This window comes from Lathamus discolor, chromosome 7 (assembly GCF_037157495.1).
Source record: "Lathamus discolor isolate bLatDis1 chromosome 7, bLatDis1.hap1, whole genome shotgun sequence".
Lineage (NCBI taxonomy): Eukaryota > Metazoa > Chordata > Aves > Psittaciformes > Psittacidae > Lathamus > Lathamus discolor.
This window is the reverse complement of record NC_088890.1, coordinates 4,234,785-4,251,172: the sequence shown is the minus strand read 5'-3', so window position 1 is coordinate 4,251,172 and position 16,388 is coordinate 4,234,785. Positions and strand designations below refer to the sequence as shown.

The window sequence follows — 16,388 nt, the reverse complement described above, 5'->3', positions numbered from 1 at the left end:
GTATGCTGTTCTATATCATTTTATATCCAAATTTAGGAATACCCATAATGCTGGAGGAAAAAAGAAGATAAAACCTGGGGAACTGCTGTTAGAAAGTAATTCACTTGCACTTTTTACTTCAGTTGGGCTGCCCTTCTTGTATTGGTAGATGGAGATTAGCCCCAGCAACCTGAAATCTTTTTGCCTTCTATTTTTGATCAGGATGCACATTTTCTCTTGGGAAACGCCGATCTTAGGTTTTCCTCCTTATGTAGTAGAAAATGAAATGCATCTCTCAAGAAGAGGAGGAGGAAATATATACTTGTTTCTTTAATCTCTCAATTCCTTTTAGAAAGTAGCTTTTCACAACTGTGTCTTTGGGTGGTTACTGAGGGTAGGTGGGCAGCCCAAGGTCCAGGCAGCCTCTGGCACTATAGCTGCTCCTTGAGGAACCCTTTAATGAGACGCTTCCATCTGATGCATTACATAGGTATAGTGGACTTGACTGCTGCTTGTTTTCTGCTTCAGACTGGTGATAGCGTGCTTTGATCTCTTGCCCTTGTTGTTTTAACTGGAGGCTGGTGGCAGGCACTAAGGAAAGGCGCAGGCCTGTTGGGGTAAGCTTGGAGTGCAGAGGAGGCTTTTGTTGATGAAAGTGGATGAGTCGGAGAAAAAAGTGTGGGAAGAAACAAAAGTCATTACTTCCCTAAACCTAGAAAAGCACTGAGGGTGGCCATGAGGGTTGCTTCTATAGGCTCGGCTGTGTTCTGTGTGTACATACGCCAGAGTGATGGGTGCCAGTAAGTGCTAATCCTATGATTTAATCTGCAAGTTACTGTTTGCAGAGTGGAAAAGTGGATTTCTGGGGAGGAAGGAAGTGTGGTGATTGACATCTTTCCATTTTTTCCTTCTTGGTGGACTTTCTTATCTTGATTCCTTTATTTTGATTACTTGTGGCTGGATGCAGCTCCCTCTAGAGTCCACCAGTACTATTTCTAATGAAGCTAAAGGGCAAATCCTGGGGGAAGCAAGCCTCTTCTCAACAGTTGACTCCACAAAGACCCTAACCTTTGTAAGCCTGGAAAGCCAAACCTGAACTTCTGTGTACCACTGTGCACTTTGCTATGCTTAAACAACTAGGCAGATTTTAATGCTTGTAGTGGCTTTTCATAGACTGCCAATAATTGCATGCAAGGTGATGTCATGTGTGATATCAGAGATACAAAAGTAATTGCTACGTGTGAAAACTTATTTGTGAATTAATATCCTGCATATTGCATGTGTTTAAACTTTATTAAATTGTTATGGGAAACTGCATTACCTTAGCAGATGATCCTTATGGATCAGAGTGTTTATATATGCTTTATCAAACTCGGGGGCTCAACATCAAGTCAGCTGATGGTGGGTAACTCAGCAAACACGAGTCCAGCTGCAGATACTGGATGCATTTATCAGGTGAATTGCTATAACTAAGAAATTGAGGGATTTTTATTGTTTTCTCAATCCCTAAAAGGGGTAAGAGCATCTCCGAAGTTGCTTTCCGTCTGTTAAACATACGCTTTCCACCTCTGCAAATCTATATTGGACACTTCAGTTGTTTTCCCAAGACTCAGAAAGTTCCAAGCTGGCTGTCTTCAATGTTTCCACAGTCCAGCCGAATAAATAGGAAAGATATAGTTAGTATCAAAGGTGAAAAAAGACTGGATACTAGCACTTGCAATTTTAGCAATCCTGGTTACTGGTAATGCAGAAAGGTTACACTGAAATTGCAGGGAAGAAGGTTTTGCCTCTCATTTAGGCAACAGCCCCACTGATTTCTCTGGGAACTCTGCTTTATTACAGAAGGCTGGGTATTTTACCCATTATTTTAACTCTGTCAGTTTCCCTGTAGTACAGTCTGTCTTTCACAAGGAATGGTGTTTCTGTGTGCTAGCTTTGGGCCTACCCAGCTAGCAAGTGTCTGTACAGCACGTTGTACAGGAGCTGCTGATGCCCATGCAGAACCTGTGGTAGGCACCCAGCACCCTCCTCCCTTGAAAGTGGGTTTACTGGACTCACTAAAGGGTAACATTAAAAAAAAAAGCCCTCATGGGTGCTTTGCTGTGAACAGCCAGTACTGTCTATTTTGTCAGCTCCCTTTGTGCCAAACCCAAAGCTGCATGTTGCCTTTTGGGGGCATTTTGCTTGACTGGGGCACTTTAGGTTGCTGGAGGGTGACAAAGGTGGAGTTCCCTTGTCTGCAGGCTGTTTGCCCATCAATCAGGGAGGAACAGGGGCAGGTAACAGGCATGGAGAGGAGTATGGAGGAATAGTGCCTGGGCTTTGTGGGGTTTTACTGACTGACTCCAGCATTTTAACTAACCCTGTGAACTAGGTTATTCTAGGTTATTCTCAGCAGGGTGAGTTGTGGCTTGACAGCTTGGGTGGGAAGGAAGGATGAGATCCTGACAGCGCTGTCCCCCAGCCCCCTTTGCAGGGAGTTACAGACTGACGATGCTGCAGGTCAGTCGCTGAGCCTTTCACCATCTGCCTACTCTGCCTGAAAGTGCGGACTCTGTCCCGGTGTCCTCTGCTTATCCTAAGCAGGGGAAGCTCTGAATGAAAATGGTGGTGACTCCTCTGCCCGCCTCCCAGGCTTTCTGACAGCGGCTTCCTTTTTGAGAGGGTGGCACAAAGTCTGGCATAGTCTCCATGTTATATAACCTGGAGTAATGACTTGCTTTACTTCTTTAAAAGGAGGTGATGACGCCAGAGCTCTGCTTCCTTCAGAGCTACCGGCTGGGCGCAGGAACTGCCTCATCTCCTCAGATGATGTGCTGGTGTAACTAGCCACGCTTTTTCCCCCCCTCTTTTCTTCCTCCTTCCCTTTGGTATATTGCATATGATGGAGTACAAAATAGGCATCCTTCTGTGTGGTTCAAGAACAGCCCACATTCATGGCTTTGCATTGTGTGTGTGTATATATATATATATATGTATGGACATGGATTTTTTCAATTTTTTTTTTTTAACTTGTAGATACAGGCTCTCTTAAAGCTGCCACAAATGTGAGAATAGCATGGGCTCATGGTTAGCAGGGTCAATGAGTAAGCAGTTATTAGCTGTTAGTTATTAACAAAGAATTCTTCCAAGTCTTCAGTGGAGAGAAGTATCTTGTTTTTTCCTGCTTTTCTCATCGGCTTTACAGGATATGGGGGTTGTGCTTTATTGGCCAAAAACTTGCTCTTCTCTTTTCCCAAAGCAGCCAGAGAATCTGTAAGGAAGAACAGTCACACTTACTTCTCTGTCATGTTTGGTACCTTTTTCCCTATATACGTTTTCGATAGCAAGCATTGTACCACACCGAGTCATCGCTCATAGATATCATACTCCGTCATGTGCCACTTCTGCAACCATGGTGAAATCACAAGGAAATTAAGTAGCCAATTTGTAATGTGGTATATTCCCTCTAGGACAGGTAAGAAGTGGCAAAGCGATTTTGCCAGGGTTACCCAATGAACATGATGAAGCCAAAACAAAAATCCTCTGCTTTACAATTTAGGTAGTGCCCCTCTTATTTTCAACTGTACTGAGTGAAACACTTCTCTGATTTGCATTTGAGTTGCAATTATGCCAGGGGTCCCTATTTTTGTTTTTCCTTCGTTTATCTGGTATTGTGCTTCTTTTAATAACTGGTTAACTAAAATGTGTATGTTGTACAGGTGTAATATTTTCAGCCAAGAAGCAGCAGCAAGTTTGGAAGAAGGGGAAACTGTTTTAATTAACTTAGACCTATTCTTAGGATTTTAAAATACAACATCACATACATCATATTACTGTTCTTGGCTTTATTTGTTATTGGCTTTTAGTTTCCTGCTTAGGCTTGATAGAAAACAGCAACAGTGAACTTTCAGAAGTGTCTGGCTCATGGTTTGGCTCAAAGTTTTTTGATGCAAGACCCATTTATTTTAATAACAGAAGTTTGTACGACAGATGTTGAAAAGGTCTTGTTCACATTTTCTTCAACATGCAGTTCACTGACTCAGTCCCAAAAAAATTCTAAGTAGGAGTCGGAAGACATTATTTTCACTTGCAAATACGCAAATAGGAATGAGACAGGAGAAAGCTGCAAGAGAAAATCTTTTGGGGTGAGCAAAAACTTGTAGTTTAAATCTCTGTCAAAACAAATTTTGCAATTAAAACATCTGTAGGTAATCTTCATCTATGTAAAATATTTAATTACTTGAACTATTAGAAGCAATTTAAAAATGGCACTTTTGTGTACTCTTAGCTTGTGATTTATGTCAAATTTGCACTTAAAACTGAAATGAAGTTAGAGTTATAAAAAATCACTCTTCTGTGGTGCACAAATACCTCGTCTTCAGCAGCAGAAATGCAGTGAGTTATAGGAAGAGATGATAATCGGCTTCTTGAATGTAACTGGGATTGTAACTCAGTGGATTTAGCTTAAGATGATGATAAATATCTATGATATAAATCCTCCCCCTTAAAATCAGTACATCTTCTTTTCTTCAGTGCATTTAAACAACCTTTGAAAACCTGGGACTGAAGTGTGAAGCAGTGTTTTGCCACGGTGACAGAGTGAAAAGTATTTGCAGAAGGCACTTCATTTCGTCACTATCTGTATTTTGTGTGATACACTGCCCCCACCACCGCCTCACTCTCCATTACGACTTAGAGTGTGGTACCAAGGTTTATAAGAATACAAATCAGATGAGAAAAAAACAGATTGATAAATTTTATGCCTTATATTTCAGTTCAAAACTCACTAAAGTCAATTGAAAGACTCCTCTGTTTTTCTATGGTTGGTTTAGATTTTACTCAAAAAGTTTTTATTTACAGTGCAGCTTTTGTTTAAAATCAAATGATTCTTAAAGCCCAGCAATACTCTGTTTCCAACAGATAATATTGTAGAGTTCAAGTTTGATTCCAGATGAACTGTTTTAGGTTGATGAACGCCACCTTATACCATAACCAACTCAAACCTGATACTATGCGTTTTCCATGTTGCTGAAACAACATGGAAGACAGGACTGGGAAAGTGGCCTTCACGGTATTTGTGCATGCTACTAGCAGCTAGCAGCTGATGATCAGAGTGAAATTTGGCTGTCAAGCGTAGTTTGTATTTAATAACTTACAACCAATTCAGGTTTGCAGCAGCTTCTCTACTTGTTGGAGATCAGTGGAGTGTGTAGAAGCAGCTGGTGGATGTGGAGCACGCCTGTGAGAAAGCGTATGGGGAAGGGAGTATGCAGCCAGCATGGAGCAGTCGAAGATATGCAGGGAATGTCTCTTCTGTTCTGCAGGGCGGCAATGAAGGTGAAGAGTACACAGGGTGGTCGTTGGAGGGAAGGGAACTACTCGGATTAATGTTGAGCAGCCCTGGAGCTGCTTGGCCTGCAGAGCTCAGCAACGGGGGGCAGTGGGTTGAGTTCAAAGTGAAGAACAGGCATGGGGAAGGGGAAGGAGCTACGCCAACTGGAGAGGGTGGGGAAGGAGAGTAACTTGGGATGGGTTTTGTAATATTTTGTTAAACCTTTTTAGTTGAACTGAGTTTAGTTGATTCCTCTCTTGCCCATCTCCAATGGTCTCTGCTATACAGAGGAGCTAGTATCCTGAAAAACTTTACAATTGAGCTTCTTGTGTGTGTAGGCAGATTTAGGTGCAAGTTTTAACCATTAAGAATTTGCAGTGCCTGGGGATGCTGACACTGCCGGTGAAAAGACTTGTCAGTTGAATAAAAACCATGTTCTAAAGGGCCTTTGTCTTGATATTCTATGTTTCCTTAACAAGGAAATCTCATATGTTGTTGCAAGGGAACCTCTAAAGTGACAGCAGTTTCTTGAGAAGCCTCTTCTGATGTATAGCACAGTCATACAATTGCAGAGAGCTGATGGTTTGAGCATGAGGTAGGTGAGGCATGACAGCTAGGTAAGATTTCAGACCATGTAGGGGAGGGAGAGCATTCTTCCTTACCAGCAAGGCTGGCCTCACAGAAAAGCTATTCAGTAAATGGGCTTATCTGTAACAAGATTACTTTCCATGAGGAGATAATTTTATAAACTGGCTGTTTCTGGCAGATTTAATTCTTGGCTGTGTGGATACATATTTATGATGGCTAACAGTAGTGGCCTTACCAGTAGGCTGTTTTGAGTAGAAAAGTGCTAGAGAAATTCCTTTCCGGTTTGCACACTGAGATGAAGAAGGAAATTCCCTTTTTATTGCTGTGTGCAGGTATAAGCCACCTGTTTCCCCCAGTGTATTGAACTTCCATTTTCCTTGTGCTTGATTGCTGTAATAAGCATGTGTTGTGTTTTGTTTCAACCCCAGCAGGCAGCTGAGCCCTGTGCAGTCACTCACTCATTCACTCCTCCCTGATGGGATGGGGGAGAGAATCAGAAAAGTGAGAAAACTTGTGGGTTTGAGATAAAGACAGTTTAAGAGGTAAAGCAAAATAAGGAATTCATTCACCACTTCCCATGGCCAGGCAGGTGTTCAGCCATCCCCAGGGAAGCAGGGCTCCATTCATGTAGCGATGACTTGGGAAGACAAATGGCATCACTCCCAACGTTCCCTGCTTCCTTCTTCTGCCCCCAGTTTTATATGCTGAGCATGATGTCCTATATCATCATGGGATCTATATAGAGTGTTGGGATATCCCTTGGGTCAGTTTGGGTCAGCTGTATCCCCTCCCAGCTCCTTGTGCACCACCGGCCTCTTCGCTGGTGGGGTGAGGAGCAGTAAAGGATTTGATGCTCTGTAAGCACTGCTCAGCAGTAACTAAAACATCCCTGACTTATCAGCACTGTTTCCAGGACAAATCCAAAACAGATCCCATCCTAGCTACTATGAAGAAAATTAACTCTATCCCAGCCAAAACCAGCACAGCATGCCTTGGAAGGTACCCAGTTGTATTTACACAAATACTGTCTTTAAATCTTGCCTCCCAGTTTCATGAATCTGTTAGGTCAGATGCTGAGGTTATGTTTGGTTATTTATTCCAACCCTACAAAGTCCTTATAAGGTCTGTTTGCAAGATCCTCAACTATGTACTTAATATATTTGTCCCTCTTCCCCCTTGATAAACAGCGTATGGTTTTGTGTACCAGCCAGGCTATTTGAATCTGTGACATAGGTGAAAGGCTGTTTTGTTACCAAGCCTCTCAATTTTAATACAGTTCATCTTTTCTTTGGTAAGATTTATATGGCTCTAGTGATGAATATAGCACCTTTGGTTTGTTTCAGAGTTGTTTGTTTCACAGTACCATGAAGGATATTTTGATGGTAACAAGCATTCACTGCGTCCTACCACCCTCTTGAATGAAAGGTCTAATAAAAATGGCTGGAGTCACACAAAGGGTAACGCAGCTCTGCCTCTTCTCCATTAGCAGACCTTTAAATCAACCTGTACTGTTGTGAGTGCCGCTTGTTACCCTGGAGTCCTGCAGATCAGAGCCCGGGCTCTTCAGTCTTGCTTTGGGCTTTTTGAGCCCATCCTGGTTTTCCTGACTTGCACTTGGCAGTTGTTTCAAGCAAAAACCTGACTTCATTATGTGGACAAATGCTTGCTAGCAGTGAGTGGATTTCATTATGTGTCTATCAGCCCAGGTTTGCTCTTTGTTACTGACACTGGGTATGCCTGTGAAGGGAATCAGGCATGGAAGAAGACTGTAGCACTGAAGAAGGTTAAGTGTGATGGTTAGCCTCTAAGATTTTGTCCATATCGGTTTAAACCACGACAGGGTTCAACCACAGCTTTAAAGTTCTTATTCTCTCCTGTACTTATTCTCTCCTGTACCTGTCCTTCTGGTGCAGGTGGACAATGTGGAGGAAGGCTTGCTTAGATTAACTTGCACTCCACACATTCAGACAGGTTGTTTCCTAAAACCAGAGAAATCTCATTCGTAGTCCATTTGCTGCAGTAAGAGCCTTCTGCAGACTAGCCGTGCTGTACAAGCTGCTGATTTAACAAAGAGAACAGGGTGCTGTTTCGCCTGTTGCCGTGCAAACAGGTTGCCGGCTTGCATCGAATCGCTCCGGTTTCAGTCTCGGTTGTCTAGGTTTCTTGGAAGTTAGCAGGCAAATACTGATAAAATCACAGATACCACGGTTGTTCTCAAAGCCAAAACGCTGTACTTCTTTTTAAACTCACTCCCCTTCTCTTTTCCTTTTGTGCTGTGAAACCTGGGAGCAGGGTAATGTCCCCGCTCTGAAGGTGCTGTTGTCTGTTGGGATTCCCCTTGCGCGGGGCCCCGTCGGAGCCTGACGGTTATGTAAGGATTTTTATTTTATTCCCAGTCTTGGTCTCTGCCACTAGTTGAACTGGATCAGGGCTGAGTGAATGGGATCCGATCTGTTGCTCCCGAGGAGAGACCTCCCCCGTACACACCCACCCAGCCTCCCTGCTCTGCTGCTCTCTTTTAAAACTCCGCTCCCGGGCATAGCTGAGGTTGCTCTGGCTGATCGGGAACACGTTCCGAAGCCAAACCGGGCGGGCAGTGCAGCTCCAGGCGCCCGTCCCCAGTGGAGCAGCAGCTACCTGGGGCAGGACTGTGTTGTTTGACTCCCCGGGCAGGGGAGGAGATAGTCACAATTTTTATTTAGGCTGAACACGAGGCATATTTAAGCAGTTATATAAGTGACCCGGACCGTCTCGGCTGGGTGCAGGAGGATGTGTGCGTACTGATTCCCGTCACACCGGCTGGGTGGATTCAAGCACTAGGAGCTATTTACCAAAGTTATTTTCAGAAACCTTAAGTGCAGGTTTCGCTGCCTGTACCCTGGACTGTTTTATCAGGAGGCATTTCCCCTTAGCAGACTGAACAGCCAGTGGGAGTGGATTTAGTGTTCGCTGGGCTGTGGGCAGCGATAAGGAGTTCTCAGGAGTGACTGGAAACTTTTGTCCTGAAGACCCTGAGACAAGAATAGCAGAAGGCTGAGAGTGTGCAGCCTCATTGAACGAGTGCTGGGGCAGAGGTCTTGCCTCGGTGCACTGAGCAGCATGTTACTCTTGGATGAGTCTCAGCAGTTTCCAGGTAGGACACAGGTTGCTTTTTTTGTGGGTCGATTTTCCCCCCTTCTCTGTTTTCTTTTGCCTCCTGCTTTGTTCTTACAGACAATACATTTACCCTGCCCCCTGGAGCACCCTACTCAGTGGCTAACAAAGTGCTTCAGGAACCCACACTCTTCTGTGGGGCTCAGGTTTTAATTTGCTGCCTACCAGGCAGGGCTGGAAATGGTTAAGTTTTCAGAGTCTTGCAGTGCTTGTTGGTTTGATGAAGGGGATATGAGAAGGAAGCTTGCTTTCTCCTTGTGCTTTTAGTTCTGAAGACTTTGATGTGACACTCTGAGTCTGGCTGTTATTATTACTGCCGCTGTCATATTGTAATGCTGCAAGAGCAATTTTTAGCAAGAGAGGAGGCAGTTATTAATATCAATGTGTTGTATCAGTCTGTTTTTTATATCTGATGTCCTCTCCCCCACCCCTTCAACTTTTTGTGTATACTTTCCCCTAACATCCTACTTTATAAGAGTTTCAAGAGCTTCTTTTGTCAGTGAAATATATGGTGACTTGCTGACCAGGCAGCAGTATGGGCCCCAGGCAGAGCTGTTGGTGCTTGCTCCAGATCCCCTAGTTAGTGCCTAACAAACTAAGAACTACTTGGTTCTTTTTTTCCCCTCTATCAAATGGAAGATGCTGGTGAAACCCTGACATGAATTTACAGTTTTGGGCTGGCTGCTGTTTAGTTTGCTTGCTGGTGGGAGGATGTTGTGTGCTGGAGAAAAAACTTTGTTCAGCTTTGAGGAACTCTCTAGATTTGTAACATAACTTGTTACTTTGAGGTCAGGCACTCCGGGCTGCCAAGCTTCTTCCAGCTTGTTCACGTGATAAATACCTCCAAAGTTCACGCTATGAACTTAATAGGTCAGAACTGGTCCCCAGGAGCTCCAGCTCAGGGTTTCCAGTTTATTGTAGGAGTCCAGTGCAGCATGGTCTTCATGAAGAGTTTTGATTGAAACAAGCCATGCAGTTTTTGTTGTTCTTTTCTTTCTTTCTGATCTCTGTGGTTGTGGTGGCAGGACAAAGCAGCTAATTCTGTGAGCGTGTGAACTGAGAAAGGAATTACGATACAAAATGAGTTTGGATAAATGAGGAATCTGGGTGATACAAGGGGCTTATGTAACTCAGTCTAGATAATAGGTATAAAAAAGAGAAGACAGGAGGGAAAGATGGTTTTGGAAATGAGACTGTAGGTCATTGTTGAAGGAAGAATGCAAGGTTAGAGACCTTGTAAAAATTTCTGTCTTAAGGTTATTTTGGGGTCAGTTGTACAAACCTAAGAGAGCAAGAGTGCAAATGAACTCCTTGTACAGCATTGCTTGTCAAGCCATAAAGTCTAGAGCAAGGTTTATCACAGGCTGTTCTACCAGTGGGAAAAGTACCTCTGTTTGCAGTAGCCAATCCAATGTGGCTGTGCTCTGGCAGATCCAAGAGGGTCTGCATCCCACTTCTCTGTTGCCTTTTGTCCCCAGAGAGGATGATAAAGCTGCACAAGGTCACAGAGTGAGTCAGGGGCAGAACTGACACACGGTGTTCTTCCCTGCCCTTGTGCTTCAACCATGGCTCAGCGCTTCTTTTCCTCTCTGATTTATGTGGCTTTTTCTCACTCCTGGTGCCTGAACACTTCTTTGGGGTCTTCAAAGTAGCAAGCACTTGTATATGCAGTGCTTTGCTATTTGTTTATTATTTTATAAGTGTTTTTTGGAAGTTAGAGAGGATTTTAGTTGGTTTTTTTGGTAGCACCCACCAGCTAGTACATCAAGGTTTGTTGCAGTACATCACCTGTTGCCCTGCAAGAAAAATGTCTCTAAATAAGAGCCCTGTCTCTTCCCCATATACACATATGCTTCTGTTTTGACTGTAGAAGTAGTTGTAATTTTAGCAGCCTTATGAAGGCACCAGTGCTTGCTTTGTTTATTTGTTTGGTATTTTTTCAGGCTGTAATGTATTTAGTTTTTGGGGTGTCACATGCTTTGGATGGGGCTGTCTTTGTGACATTGTGGCTTCAGTTTCTGTGCTTCTGAGTGCCGTGAGCAACTTTGCAGCCCTTTGTCAAACTCCTTTAGCAGCACATGAAACAGTACCAATATTTTGAAAAGGAAAACTAGAAACAGATTGTTCTTTGAGTGATGGTGTTTCATCCTGGTCTCATTAGCTTTCTCCAGTGCTCTCGGTCACTTTTCTGGCTGCAGCTGATGGGAGAAGTGCCAGTGGAATGCGGTGGCACACAGGCTCAAACTCAACAATTTGCATTTTTTACCGAAGTGATGCCTCCCTAATTAAACAGAGTCCTTAAAAATTCCTCTGAAATGACTTTAGAGACTGAAGGAGAAAAAGGGAATGCAGCCGAAGTTCTGTGCTTTGTAACAGCTCTGAAAACATCCGCAACTAAGTTTTGTTTTTCCAAGTAAGAAATTATATTTAAGGAGAAGAAAGCGATCCTGTTGGTCAGAGCATAGAACAGGGAGCCAGCAGCTTGGGAGTTACTCAGCACTGATGCCTCCCTGATTTCTCTGCTTTAGTTTCTTCCTCTGCAAGATGAACAGGAGAGTGTATCACAGATTATTGTAATGACCGGGTCATACTTGTGAACTCCTTTGACACTGAACTAAAGTGCAAATGCCAGGTATTATACTTTTGAAATCTCTCCTCTTATATCATTGCCATGATGAGCAACAAGAAAGGAGCACGGGGATGCTGAAGGATACTTTATGCTGGGTTTATTTCCCATGCTGCTCTTTTAAATCAGGAGTATCAGTTGTCTCATATCCCCCCTACATGCTGTTAACAGGTCCTGAACAAAACAATGGTGAGGGTTTAAAACACAGATAAAAGCTGGGATTGTGCTTGTTGTTTGTTTGCCATTTTGGTGGCCTTGGAAGCGTGTGGCAGCAATAATCCCTTCTTTATTGTTTCTCATTGCTCTGACGGTGTTCTGCTATAAAGCTAATACACAACTCCCAGCTACCTAGTGTAAACTAATGCTTATGTAATCATTGCATAATGCAGAATGCTTGCTACCCTACTCGTCCTCTTTTCTTAGTCCCTGAAATTTATCCCTAGAAGAGTCACAGTTGCAGCCAGCTGGATTCACTGTGCTGGGAACAGTCAAGCCCCCGTATGCATCTATTTTCTGAAGTTGGGAGGGGAAATTTATCTCTGTTACCTAAATCAATACTTACCCACCTTAATAGAATAGAGCAGGTTTTCATTTGATTTTTTTTTGTAAAGTTTTGAACTCTTGTGAAAACAAGGAAGATCTGGTAGTTAAATCTGGTTACTGGTGGTTTAGATCCCTGTTGTGATTTTTGTAACCTGGCTGACAACTATATTCTGGGTTACTAGTTAACTGGGCTAGCCGCAAAGGGGAGGTTTCAGCTCCCTCCTGTGCACAGCTTGTTGAAAACTTCCCAGCATTTGAGCCTGGAACACTTCCTGACTCCGGTGCAGTAGTTTTATGTAACTCAGTTGCTCTCGCACACCCCCGGCTAAAGGACAAATGTAACCCATCCCTGCTTCACTCCCTGTGTTTCCTGGCTTTGTTTCCTCCTCTTGACTAATGCCCACAGTGCCTGCGTGAGAGAGGGGAGGCTCCTGAGAAGGAGGCAGTTTACATTTTAGGTTTGAGGTTATTAAGAGAAGTAATTTTGATTACATACATAGAAGAGGGATGCCGGATAGCAGTGTGTCACCTTTCTCCAGTTCTGGCCATCTCGGAGCACTATGAAAATGCCCGATTTTAGATTTCACAACCCACCTTTGAGCATATCAGAGCTGGGAGCTGGCAGGAGGTTGCCGGTGCTCCGGAGTAACCAACCACCTTTCCTCCTGGTGGTGCCGGTGAGAGGGAGGACAACCTGCCGGGCTTGTGCAGGGGCTGTGGTGTCATGGGGTGCCGGTGGCTGCCAGCCTGTGCCATACAGCTGTTATATAAGTGCTCTTTGGGGTTTATGTAACCCGGGTCTCAGTGTCCGCAGTGCTGAGGCCCCGCCAGAACAAGATCTCTTGGGTATTTGGGGCCCGGTTCTGCTTGCATAATCCCTGGGTTAGAAGATATATTGTCTGTCACCAAAGTTGGCTCTCTGATGTTCCAGTTTGCCTCTCAGCACTTCTTGGCTGCTTCCTTTCTCTTTGGTTTTTGGGTGGTATCTCTCTTGCTCCTGCCCTTCAATTCTGCTGCCTTTTGTTCCTGAAGTATTCCTTCAGGCCAGGAAAGGAGTTTTATTCTGCAGCGTAACCTCATCAGTAACTGATATGCTGAAGGACCTCTGAAGGGAAAAAAGAAGGGCAGTGCTGCCTTGTAATTTATCTTTTAAAGTTTTCCATCGACTGGGGCTTAGTTCCTGCCCAAGGAGTCTGGTTTGGCTGTGGCCCACAGAGCCTGTGCTGGTGGTGTTTTCTTCAGAGCTCATTTCACATCTCTCCCTCCATCCTGTGGTCCTGACTGGGGATGGAGGCAGCCTGCCATCTCTCACCAGCAGTCTGCATGTTCCACGTAGGTGTCTTGAACCCTCAGCGGCCGATCGCGTTACAGATACCTAGAGAAATGAAAAACGTGTTACTCAGACTTCAAGCAGTGCTATTTGTTATACCAATATGACAGTCTCTGTGTCTGGTTACAGTGACAAGTCTGAGCAAAAGTCCTGAGGTGTTTAACTCCTAGATAAATCAGCAACAGGGATGAAGATGTTAGAGCTGATGTACGTGCTGCTTGACAGGCAAGGGAAGCTTCTCCTGGGAGCAGGCAAGTTCAGGGGCTAGGCAGACTCAGCCCAAAGGATGCCTTTGTGTCTCGCAGTACTGTGGCTGTGACTCAGCAGGACACCAACCGCTGCAGCCAGCACAGAGCTGGGGTGAGAGCAGTGGTGGACATCAGTTGTTCCTCTGATCGGTGGGCTGTGTTTCACTGGAGTCGAGTGGGGACTGCGTGCAGCAAGGGGCTGGGGGCTACCAGGGTGCAGCATGGAGAGGATATCCCTGAGGGGCACCCCGATGAGCGCAGGGGTACCCCACACGTGCGGGAAACAGCGGGTGCAGACAGAAGGCCGATCCCTGCTCGTTGCCAGCTCTCGTGCTGGCAGTGAGTGGGCAGCTGGAGAGGGCCAAGAGGTGTCCGGTGCAGGGTGCTGCTCCATGGGCACGGAGCGGCTGTGCTGGGTTATGTAAAGCTTACATAATTAGTGCTTTGTTGAACAGCCGTGGCCGGGAGGAGTGTCCTGCCCTCCGAGACTGAGCCCCATTATTTTCTGAGGAGAACAGAGCCTTGTTGCTAATTAGCTGCCCTGATAGTGGCTGCAGGGGGTGGCCATGGCCCTGAGTCTCCCAAGGGCCTATGTTCCACTCCATCCCCACTGCAGGTGGCTTTCCTGGTGCTTCTGAAGGAAGGAACCAGGTGTTGATGTGTGCCAAGCCCTGGGAGGGGGCTTTGTGGCTCTCCTGGATGTTACAACAGGTAGGAGGAGGGAGTCTGAGCTTCTCCCTTGCTTTTGCCTACGCTGTCCTTGAGAGGTTTCACAAGCAATTTCCTGCTTCCAGCCGTGGGGTGTCAATGCTGCCTTTGTGAGAGGGTGCTCTGTGCAGACACCCCTCCTCCCTTCTTGCGTGACATCCATGCACCAGTTGCATACAGGGAAAAATTAAATATTTTCAGAATATTCTATGTTCCTCAGCTGAATACATGATGAGCCAGAGCACTCTGGCTCTTGCCAGCCTCTGAGATGATTGCTATGCCACGGTCAGAGAACTGCTGTTCCTCAGGTGCCACGTACAGTTGAACTATGGCATCAGCTACACACCTCTGCAGTGCCCAGTGCACTGGGAAAGCATCACATAACCCCAGAGAACATCTTCCACCCTGTCAGTGCCTTTGCAGTCAGGCTTGCTCTGCAGATTCCCTTCTCTAGCCTTTGGCACAGTTGTAGTTCAGTGTGTCAGTGGCTGCGAGTGTTGCAGCTGGAGCTGTGCAATTAGTCTTGCTTATGCCATCCCTCAGTGCTCCTCCCATTCTTGCTTTGACAGCTCAGTACCGGCTGCAGTAGTACCAGCTAGTACTAGCTAGTCTCTGACAAGCCTTTGCCCACAAGGTGCACGGAAGTTCCCAGAACGCCTGCAATAATATTTGTCTGCTCCTTGCTCATTGTGCGGGACAAATGACAGCTCCCAAAGCAAGAATTAACTCCTCGCTGCTCTTCGTGCAGCTACGTTCCTCACCATGTGTACATGCCTCTGTCCTTAGGATAGGAAATAATTCCCAAAGGCTCAGCAAAATAGTGCTATTCAGTAACCTGAGTTTCCATAGTGAAATGACTTCAGAAATAAACAAGTGTCTGCTTTTCAGTGGTGTGCTTTCCCTGGAGATGCTGATGTTACTGTAGCAGAGAAGTTGGCCTCCCAGGAGGATGGTGTACTTCCTAGCTAGCCACATTAGCTAGCTAGTAATTGAGAGGTAAGGAAGTAATCATCTTACACAGTGTTTTGTCCAATGAGGGGTCTCTTGGAACTTCTTGAGCAACAGCCTCAGGTAGGGGACCTTCAGGCCTTACCTTGAATGGCAATTTCTATACCTCTAGGAGTGCTGGACTGTTTCTAGAGCTGAGCTGTGGATGTCCACTTGCGTGTGCACAAACACATGGACTTACCAAGGTTTGCCTTAGAGTGTGGAGATTGGATGCAACTATAACACTGTTTCTCACACACCTTGGTGTCTGGAGACTGTGTTAGTTAAAGAAATCTCACACCTCAAATAAATGTACCTGCTGCTTCATGACACTTCACAGCAACCTATGCCTCTTCACAGAGCAAAGGCTGTGTGTGTCAAGAGCAATTCATTGCTCAATCGAAGATGCTAGAGAATATTCTCCAGGCTGCTTCCCTTGCTGTTTTAAGGGAAGTTTGAGAGTACTCTGCAAGGAGGTGATGAGGTGAGTTTTATAAGTGTGGGTGCAATAGAAAGTGCCCAACTGTGGGACAGATCATTAGCTCTGTCAGGCATCATGAGTCACACCTGTGTGCAGTGTTTAGGGGCAGCTCCAGCAGTCACACCACATAGGGAGCATCAAAAGCAGAGCAGAATGAGAGCAGTCACGACTCTATTCCTTACAGAAACTTCTAAAGCGTAATACACAAGTGCTGGTCGAGAAGCCGAACACCTCCCCCTGCTTGTATGTACAGCTGGGGGCGGTGGTTGCTGCTGCTTATTGAGCAAAGAAAACTGGCAACCCCTGGTCTGCAGCACAAACCAGAACCGTGCTGCAACCATGTCTGGTGGGTTTTGATAGTGCAGGCACATATAAACCTTTAAAGTGCATGATAGTTGTGCCCCTCTTGGCGTTCAGGATGCCTTGCAGGA

General features: G+C 45.2%; 1 protein-coding gene across 5 annotated transcripts in view; it reads left to right on the top strand.

The window, feature by feature from the left end:
• The window catches only part of RAD54L2 (RAD54 like 2), a 71,166-nt gene that overhangs the window by 27,746 nt on the left and 27,032 nt on the right, over window positions 1-16,388 (top strand). Inside the window, exon 1 of one of the 5 annotated variants that reach the window (XM_065687780.1) lies at window positions 8,909-9,014. The exons of the other annotated variants lie outside the window; for them this stretch is intronic. Within the exon in view, the coding sequence (XP_065543852.1) occupies window positions 8,981-9,014 (34 nt within the window). The 5' untranslated portion in view covers window positions 8,909-8,980. Of the gene's footprint in view, window positions 1-8,908; window positions 9,015-16,388 lie in introns of those variants that run through there. 5 annotated transcript variants of the gene reach the window in all.